Source organism: Lucilia cuprina, chromosome 5 (assembly GCF_022045245.1).
Source record: "Lucilia cuprina isolate Lc7/37 chromosome 5, ASM2204524v1, whole genome shotgun sequence".
NCBI classification, from domain to species: domain Eukaryota; kingdom Metazoa; phylum Arthropoda; class Insecta; order Diptera; family Calliphoridae; genus Lucilia; species Lucilia cuprina.
The window spans coordinates 28073803-28084818 of NC_060953.1; the positions used below are offsets into that span (position 1 = coordinate 28073803).

The window sequence follows — 11016 nt, forward strand, 5'->3', positions numbered from 1 at the left end:
GAGGTAATTTTGTCTATTTTTCAAAACTGTATATAATTTTTGAAAATTAAAAAATTCGCGGAATACTTTTTTAAAAAAAATTAAAAAATGTTTTTTATTCAGTTTTTGATACAAGATACAAATTTTTCAAATTGCAATAAAAATTTTATTTATGAATATTTTTTGATGAAATTTTACAGTTAGGTAGATTTTTTTACTCAAAATCCAAAATTAAATAAAAATTTCGAATTTTCTTATTAGAAATCCCGGAATTCCCAAAAAAGTTTTAAAAAATCCCAAAAATGGGATTTTTTGGTTTTTTGCCTATTATATCCATACCAGGGGCGGGGTTATCGAAACCCGTTACAAAATGATTAAGAACATATTGGGTCATATAAAACAGGTCACTATAATTTGATATCGACTATGCGATTTGAGAATTTTTGCTCAAAATTGAATTTTATATAAAAAATAGGGTTTTTTTGGATGTATCTGGTCCCCTCGGTATCAAAAATTTTTAGGTTTTGTTTCATTTATCGTATTTTATGTAGTCAGCTTTTCAAAAAGTATAAATTCTATATACATCTTCTTAGAAACTTTTTAGATAACTTAAAAAGAAAAAGATACTTTTTTCCCCAAAAAATGGCAAAAAATCGCCTTTTTTTAATTTTTTAAATTAAAATGCCTATAACTTTGGACTCAGTCATGATTTTTACATAATTCTTTCACTGCTTGATATATAGACTTGTTGTTAAGCGAATAAAAAAAATGGCGAAAATCGGGAATATTTGGACCCGCTATTATCAAAAAACTAAAGTAAGGACGGTAAAAATTTTAAAATTTTAATTTTCAAATGCGAATATCTCCTAAACTATAAGAGATAATTTACTGCTACGATGACATTTTTTATAGTCCTCGATGAGAAGATTCTATATACGAAATTTTTTTTTAAATCGGAACTCTGTCTGTTGAAATCAGTTTTTAGAGGACTCCAGATATCGGTGAGATCTGAATCTTCAATAATTCTATTAGACATGCTTTCGAGAAGATCGCCATTTAAAATCAGCAAAATCGGTCGGTAAATAACGGAGATATGAGCAAAAATCCGAGACAACCTCTGAAAATTTCATCAAAAAATGTCAACAACAACATTGTATATGGAAAAAGATGTACACGTGTGTATGTAGATGTATTTGGTTTTATTCAGCTGTGTATTTTTTTGTATGTTTGGAATCCAAACATACAAAAAAATACTCAGCAAAAAATATGATTTGCATTTTTTGTTAAAATAAAATAATTTTCCCTTTTGTTTTGCAAATACATTTTTTAATGAATAAAAAAAAGTATTTAAAACGTTTTCAATTATATGAGAGTAGATTGTGAGTTATTGTACAATAATTTTTATGGGAATAATGTAAGTTTGAAATTTAAAACTAACACAAATTTTTTCAAGTGCCTTTTAAAACAATTTTTACGATAAACAAAAACAAAATCTACGTCTCGTCAATGTTTACCAGCAATGAATACGAAAGTGTTGTTGTTTTACTCTTGCTTGTATACCGTTAAGAACAACAACAAAGTATTGCTAAGGTTAAGCGCATATAAGTGTATAGAAAACACACTGTCTATAGCTAAGCGCATTTACAAAAACAAAAGAGTACCAAGCGCATAGGGCTTGGGCACCCTTGGTTTGGATGCTGTTGGCGTCATTGCGCTGTTATTTTTGTTTTTCTGTGTTTTTCGTTATGTATGTTTAGATGCCTTGTGTATTTTGTGTTTTATTTCGTTTAGCGTTGTTGTTGTTCTTTTTGTTTAGCTTTTGATGTAATAATAATGTAGTCGGGAAAAAATTTAAAATTTATAAAAGATGTTTAAAATACACTATGGTGAAGGGTATATAAGATTCGGCACAGCCGAATATAGCACGCTTACTTGTTAAAATATAGTGTAATTTCTACACATTAAAATTTGGCAACCTTCATTCATTTTTTTCTATAATATTGAACCTAGAGACATAAAATTAGGTATGTAGAGTCCTGATTATATGAGAACCTATAAAAGGACACTTTTTTGTACTTTTAGGCACTTTTGAACCTAAATATATGAAGTTAAGTTTGTAGAGCCCTGATTATGTGAAAGTTTAGAAATGGGGATTTTTGGTCCTTTTTCGAACTTTTTGCATTTTCTATAATTAGGTGAGAACACATAAATAGGTACTTTTTGAATTTTTCCATAATATTAAATTTAAAAACATGAAATTAGGTATGTAAAGCCCTGATTATGTAAGAACATATAATATAGGACTTTTTGGTTCATTTTTAGTTGTTTAAAGGGTACTTTTTGAATTTTCTAAAATAATGAACTTAGAAACCTGAAATTAAGGGAAACCCATAAAAGGAACCTTTTAATAGTTTTTCATTCTTCAAAATGTCTTTTTTTAATTTTTTTTTTTAATTAAAAATAGAAACATTAAATTAAGAGCACGTAGGGCAAACAGATGGACAGACTTAGAAATTGATACTGAACCGATACTTAAAGGACCTATGTTTTGGACGTTACAATTAGCAGCACAAACTCAAAATACCTTCCGCTTTATTGTGGTTTTAAAAATTAAATAAAACTATTGATATTTATTTAAAAAAATCTAAATATGTAAATCTAAATATGAAAATACTTACTGTTTTTTAACACATCTTGGTGAAGGGCATAAAGGAATTGTTATTCGGTACATAACTCTAAGAATGTATTGGTAGAATTTTTGTATAAGTATTGTAGCTCCAACCACTTTCACCAATAATTCCAATCCTACATAGTTGCATAAAAACGTACTTAAAAATGTTAGGAAAAATATAAAACATTTAAATTTATTCTTTCACAAATTTTTTAATATTTTTCTTGCACATTTGATTTGTAAACATTTAATAAATACTTTTTTTAAATTTGTTTATTCTCATATTTGCAAAACAATATGATTATTTTATATTTATTACATATTTTTGCGAAAAAATGTTGGAGTATTGTGAGAGAGTCGGACTTTCACCAGTGTGTGGAATTCACACAAATTTCGTCTGTGTGGAAAGGGATATGATATTGTTGTAAAACAATATCATAGTTCAAATTCTTATTATTCTTGATGAAGGGTATATAAAATTCGACATAGCCGAATTAACTTTGATTCACAACCTACAAAATGAAAATCAGAAAACAAATTATGGCGTTATATAGAAAAAAATGGGGTGGTGCAGTTATTCGTCATTTACTCTCTCATTCATCATTCAACCCCCAATTACATACTGAATGATATACAAAATTTCAACACAAGCTGTACATAATTCAGTTTGAATTACGTACGAATAAATGAGTGTCATATCAAATTTTTATCTTTCTATCGGTCACCTATTGGTCCTAGCGAAAATTGTCCAAAGGAGTTCAGATAGCTATTCCTTTATTGTTTCTAATTTTTAATTTTTCAAAATGGACCTTTTTTTGCTAAAAAGAAAGCTTCTACAATTTCCTTTAAAGTCCCCCAATTTTACCTCCAGAAATAATTTTTTTAATATTTGGTACTTAATGTTCCAAATGTTCCAAAAACGTCCAAAATGGACGTTTTTGTTTTTTATACCCTACATTACAATAGTGGGGGAGGGTATTATACGTTTGTGCTGATGTTTGTAACACACAAAAAAATTGGTCCAATACCCACCTTAGGGTATACCGATCGATTCAGAATAATTTTTTGAGTCTATTAAGACATGTCCGGCCGTCCGTCTGTCCGGCTGGCTGTCCATGTAAACCTTGTGCGCAAGGTACAGGCCGCAATTTTCAAGATGATTTGATGGAATTTAGATCAAGCATGTTTTTGGCCTATTAAAACGGTTGAAATCGGTCCATTATTTCACCTATCCCCTATAAAACCGTACCTCTCGATTTGGACTTTTTATGCCATAATTACGTCAAATTACGTCCCTCTAAAAATTGGCACAAAAAACTTTTATAGCTTATGTAGCTTTTACTTCTGCACACTTGAAAATTTTCCTATATTTCAAAAATTTCATAGCTATGTAATTTCATAGTGGCCTCCGGTAGGTTAGTGGTTAGTGTTCTAGTCTGGTAGACCGGAGGTGGTGGGTTCGATTCCCACCCGTGGCACTGGTTAAGGAGCGCACAACAGGCCCGATAGAGGCCTAGGTGTATTTCTTCGGATTTGATGTGTATACATCCTCCTTTCAAACTAACTAACTAACTAACTATGTAATTTCACTAATTATAAGAACAGCATTACCATTTATTTATCTTAGATTTATGTTTAAACTAAACTTTTTCCTTAAACTTTTACTTTTCGCATCGTTTTAAAATGTAAGCTTTTTGACAGGCTCGGGGGAGTTTTTCCCATTTTGCCTACCGAGCGCGTCCCCGTGTGGCGGTTAGGACGAGAGGGGGGGTTGTGGTGATGTACCATCTGTACTTCCCCAGTTTTAATTTGTCTCAAGCTGAGGGAAGGCAGATTGTCCACCACATGGGAATATATATTTCTAGCGGACCAATAAACTGAAAAAAGCAACATGGAAAATAAAAATATAAAAATTTCGGTGCAGGGCCTAAATAACCCACATACAGGCGGCAAGTGTTGATCCACTCGCGAGTTATGTGTCGTCGTCACTTTGCAATCGTGAGCAAAACACTACGGAGGTGGAGGGTACCTCCGTGGCAGACAATGCGTCAGGTGTACAGCATGCCATTGGCAAAAACATAGGGGAAAAAAGAATGATGTACTTGGAGAGAGCTCTAAACTACCTCAGCCTTTAAATATAGGTGAGAGTTCCGACACTGAATCCTCAGATGATAATAACAACATCATTATAGCAAATCCGAAAGACAAATGGTGAAACAGGTGAGTGATAGTATAGCTAAACTACCTATTACTAAAAAAGGCTATCCGGAGCACAAATGAGGAAGTTGAAAAAGATGCTCCAGGAAATCATTCAGGGAATATTATATTCCCCGCGGACCAAAAAACTGGAAAAAACAACATGGAAAATAAAAATATAAAAATTTCGGTGCAGGGCCTAAATAACCCAGTACAGGCGGCATGTGTTGATCCACTCGCGAGTCACGTGTCGTCGTCACTCTGCAATCGTGAGCAAAACACTACGGAGGAGTAGGGTACCTTGGCCTCTGTGGCAGACAATGCATCAAGTGTACAGCACGCAATTGGCAAAAACATAGGGGTGAAAAGAATGATGTACTTGGAGAGAGCTCTAAACTACATCAGCCTTTAAATATAAGTGAATCCTCAGATGATAATAACAACATCATTATAGCAAATCCCAAAGACAAATGGTGAAACAGCTGAGTGATAGTATAGCTAAACTACCTATTACTATCTGGAGCACAGATGAGGAAGTTGAAAAAGATGCTTCAGGAAATCATAGTTAGTCAATCGCACGACACGACAACTGAGAATAAACCCTAAAGAACTTGGTGGAAAGTATCCCTCCTCACTGGGACGACGCTAAGCTGGTACTGACAAAAAGCTGTAGTAAAAATATGGATGAGGGAATCCTATAAGACCTCTTGGAATAATGAAACAGTTGGTAAAACCACGAAGATCCTATGGGGCAACCCTGATGAAAGCAAGACAAAAAATCTCCTCAAAATTAACAAGTCTGAAGTTAGTATGACGGTACGTATTCTGAGTCGACACACAGGTTTACGAGCACATCTATACAAAATTGGTCGTGCGGATTCAGACGATGTAGAGCATGTGGAGAAGATAGTGAAACTCTGGAGCACTTTCTTTGCCACTGCCAGGCATTCGTCATTGTACCGATATTTGTAACGCACAATAATATTGGTCCTATGTCTTAAAGTATACCAATCAGCTCAGAATCATTTTCTGAGTCGATTTAGCTATGTCCGTCCATGTAAACCTTGTAATCTACAGGTCGCAATTTTGAAGATCGGTCCATTATTTCACCTGCCCCATACAACTGTACCCCCGAATAGGGCTTGTAAACATTGGAATCAAACTACAGGTCGCAATTTTGGAGATAATTTAATGAAATTTGGTACATGATATTCTATTGACCCAGGGACGAACCCTATTGAAAATGGTTAACATGGGTTCATTATTTCACCTAGACCCCACACAACTGAACCCCCCAGCCTTGCCAGCCTGGCTGGACTTGGCTGGATTGTCCAGCTTTTTTGGTGCTTGTCCAGTTTCAAGCTAAAATTTAATTTGTCCAGCCAAATAGAAATTTTTTAGTATACTACAATAACTTGGCAATAATTTTTATGTTGTACTTATGTTATACAACTAAATTGTTATTTTTGTTTTGTTTTTAGTATTTAATTTTAATTCTTACATACATATGCAAATATGTATGTGACAGACTGAACAGAAAAAATTTAAGTTTAGATAATTAAATTTTAAAGGATGCAATGAGTTCATTTAATTGCAATATTTTTAAATAATAATACATATCGTCCCTGTTTTAAATATTATTACTACTACCTTTTGGTGCACTAATCAGCTTAAAATCACATTTCTATTCCAGATATACAGCAATACGCTGTGATGAAAGTGATGGGAACTTTGTTCTACGCAATGATGGATACATTCTCAGTAGTGTCAGTTAATTGACCAGTCAAATGGCTGTCACTGTTCTTATAGGGTTGTTATTACTATTGTCTGTACATAAAGTTATCACGATTACGTTTGTAGTTCAAAATATATTGATGTTAGAAAACCATATCTTAAATTTAACTCGAAAATTACTGATAATAGGAAAAAATTATCTGAAACAAAAATGCCGTAAATTTGATTCTCTACAAATTTTTTAATGACTCCTAAATCCATAGGATGTATGAAAAGGAGATAATTAAAAAAATATTATTTTGACCTATGACCTCCAATATTTCAATTATATATGACATGATTTCAGATATTATTCACCATCATCATGTAGTAATTTTTATTTTATTCGGCATAAAAAGACTATAAAATGTTTTAAAATGTATAAAAAGCACTGATTTCCATGAAAAAAGTCCTTTTTTGAAATAAAGGACATTTTCACTATATGATCCATGCGCCCAGGACTTCATGCAATTTTAATGAAAAACGAGTAATTGACGACCCCTGTCGAACGAAATATCATTTGTTAAAATCGGATAACAAAAATACCCGAAATGCCCTACTTTAGAGACCCATAAAATGTGAAGCGAATGAGTTAAGGATTATTTATACGCCATAAAACCACATTAAAAAGTAGAATATATGCTGATTTTAAAATCTTAGATGACAAAAATTTAGAACAGCGTTTTTTGGTCGATTTATTTTGGAATTACCCTATAATTATATTTAGCTAAAATTTGGTTTGTCTAGTAGTTCAATATGGGTATCAAATGAATGAGGAGAATAACAGTATTCTTAAAAATGAAATAATTTTAAAAATCAGGATAAAAATCAGAATCCTTTTAAAATTGTAATTCTTTAATATCCTTATTTATTATTATTATTATTTTTTTGGAAATAATATATGTTAAATTTAATAATAGGAGTTTCTGACTGAAAAATTTCATATTGTTATCTCTATTGGTTTTTTGTAAAAAAAATTAAAGTTAAGTTAAATGATTAAGTCGACCTTTTTGTTTTTAAGAAGTTATAGTCGGACGAAGCCGACCATATAATACCCTACACCTGTATACGAATAAAATGTAATTTGGTTTGCATAATAAAGCATTTAAGTTGAATTGCAACTTGCCTCAGACACATAACCCATTTATTGTTTAATATAACTGTGGATAATAATGTAAGATTTTAAAAAAATTTTAATTTTGTAGGGGCTAGGGTCAAATGTGGTCCATTTGTCTAGATAAGAGTATATTAAACGTAATTATGAACTTAAAAGTCCTATTAGGCGGGTTCAATTGTATGGGGGCTAGGTGAAATAATGGACCGATGTTAACTATTTTCAATAGGTTTCGTCTACGGTACCATAAAAGATCATGTGCCAAATTTCATTGCATTATCTCCAAAATTGCGACCCGTACTTTAATTACAAGGTTTACAAGCTCTATTGGGGGTAGGGTTGCCAGATTCCGATTCACAAAAAGCTGGACATTGGGTTTTAAAAAGCTGGACAAAACAAAAAAAAGCTGGACATAAAAAACTGACAAAATGTTAATTTTGGTTTTGTATAAATAATTTCACAGTGATACACCAAAATACTTTTGTCATATCGCGACTCATCACTGCCTATATCTCTGGACTTTTTGATTTTTATGCAAATATACTATTTGACATCGCTTAATCAAAAATTCTATAAAATATAATTTGTTAATAATTTTTGTTTTGACCATATTCCGATTCTTATAGACCTATTTTACTAGTTTTATACAGCTAAATTCTTAATTAAGTTAGTTAAAATTTGGATTCCCGAGATGTATGGAGCGTAGTTTCTTACATTTTTTAATGGTCTATTCGACTATGCTATGCCAATTTGCATATATGCAACAAATGTCAATATTTATATCCCTAACACTTTAATTTAGCTGTTATTTTGACATATAGCGATTCTTTAGAAAAATATGCCTCTTCGCGGATTAGTTTACTAATATATTTAATAGGTATTTTCAAAAAAACTTCACATAGGACTTTTTGGAAAACAGTTTTTATATTGAAAAATTTTCCCATTTAAGCACAGATTTGAAGATTTCTTTCGAAATATGTTAAGAGACTTTATGGGGTATATTTATTTATTTATTTATTTATTTATTTCAAGTAATATAAAAAGCCTTCCTAGGCCAATAATTATATATTACACGTTTTAACACCTGAATAAAAATTAACAAATTGAGTAAAAAAATAAACTTAATTTAACTATAAAAAATGTATATACACTTAAACAAGTAGGCTCCCCAGCCAAATGAATCATTACGGATTACTAATAAAAATATTAATAAAATCCCAATGTAGTAGCCACAAGTGTAAAACGAAAAAGAGAAAATCTAAAATTACCTAAGCATTATCAGAATAGTACGCTAGAAGTTTCAAACGAAAGGTATTATTGGAGTGAGAAAAAAATACGAAGATCCAGGGGCAGAAAGTTCCAAATTCTAGCCACCTTAACAACAAAAGAACGTTTAAATAAACCACTTCTTATCCTAGGTATAATAATCTGGGTATTCCTAGTAGAATGAGAAAAGCAAAATTCAGAGCAAATATAGTAAGGAATACCCGTATTAATAATCCTATAGAAAAGAAGTAATTTACGAATATCAACAAAATCTCTAAAATAAGAACCCAAAAAGGTTTTAACATATTCAGAAATATGGACCCATCTCCGAACATTATAAACATAACGGACTAGTACATTAACAATACGATTAAGTTTAGCTAATATACAAGACATCGTACCAGTTATAACTTCAAGACCATAAAATATATGAGGCATCAAAATAGCATAACCAATTTATATCTAATATGACAAGGCAAATACATGTTATTATATTTATATTTATATTTGACCAATTATAATAACGTGTAGCGAATGTAAGCATTGCATCCATAACTTCACGGCTAAATCTTTGCATGTATAGCGATTATTGATCGTCGTATGATTTTAAATAGCAGTAGTAATAAATTATTAGAAGTAAAAATAGTTCTAAATAAAACATAAACTACAATTGGGGTAGTAGCTTAAAAATATAAATAATTTTATTGCTACTTTTGAAAAGTAGCAATAGAAATCTTTGCTACTAGTTGTTCGTTCTATTGCTACCAAATAAATGAGGTAGCAATAGAATAAAAATTGAAGTAGCAGTACAACAAGTAAAAAACTTCGAAAACAAAAAATAAACTAACAAATACACATATCCCAACGGGAAAAATGTTCAGTATAGGGGCCTTACTAAAGGCATTGTAATAATAATTTGAATCAAATAAAAAAAATAAAGCTGTAAGTTTAGTGGTTTCTTTTTTATAAACATATATGTATGTTAAGAATTTTTCGATCTCACTCCTTAATATAAAAATTGTGAACAATTTATTTAGAACTTATTTTTTATTTCAGGCACAATACGAGTTCCTACATAGAGCCATAGTCATAATTTTATAAGGAGCCATATTTTGCATAATAAACAGCTACTATTTAAGAACTTCTAACCACATATTGTATAAAATGTCATAAGTTAATTTTGTAAAATTACTATAATATATTCTACATTACTGTAGATAACATACATACATAATAAGCAAGTAACCAAAGGACAATTGAGTGTAAAATTTTATATGTAAATGTAATAAAAATGTTTGATACCACACACTAATGATTTTACTTACATACGAAGTTCGTTTATGTTAGTGTTTTCATTTTCCTGGACTTGATTTTTAATTTTCCCTGTAGAACAAATTATTAATTTTAAAAATATAGCCGCCATTTAAATACAATTTCGTATTTTTTTAAATATTTATAGTAAAGGGCATAATATAAAAAACAGATAGAAGCAGCAGAAAAGTACGTTCTAAATTGTAATTGCCTTGAATTGTCACACTAAATAATATATTATATTGCGTATTAAGCGACCCAACTTTAAAAATCGATGTCTTTACACCAAGGTTATTGAGTAGTAGACAAGACACAAATTTTTAGCGTTACGGTCCAAAGTTGAAATAAGTGTAACTTTTCACCTATTGGCTCTAGCAAAAGTTGTCAAAAAGAGTTCAGATAGGAAAAGGAGAAAATATAATACATTTTTTCTTTTTTTAATTATTTTTATACAAGTTTGTCATTCCGTCTGTAATTTCTGTAATATAATTTTCCTGTCTGTTGAAATCAGTTTTTAGAGGAACCCAGATATCGGCGAGATACGAATCTTTAATAATTCTGTTAGACAGTAATCGGTCCACAAATAACTGATATATGAGCAAAAATCCGAGACAACCTTTGAAAATTTCATTAAAAAATAAAATTTTTTCATGCTTTGATAGGTATAGGGTATATATAAATTTGTAACTTCTATAGTATAATTTTC

At 30.8% G+C, this 11016-nt stretch overlaps 1 protein-coding gene across 1 annotated transcript in view; it reads left to right on the top strand.

Annotated features, from left to right (window-relative positions):
* The window catches only part of LOC124419942 (tyrosine-protein phosphatase 69D-like), a 41961-nt gene extending 31656 nt beyond the window's left edge, over positions 1 to 10305 (top strand). Inside the window, exon 5 of the mRNA XM_046951062.1 lies at positions 10056 to 10305. Within this exon, the coding sequence (XP_046807018.1) occupies positions 10056 to 10100 (45 nt within the window). The 3' untranslated portion in view covers positions 10101 to 10305. The remainder of the gene's footprint in view (positions 1 to 10055) is intronic.
* The last annotated feature ends 711 nt before the right edge of the window (positions 10306 to 11016 follow it).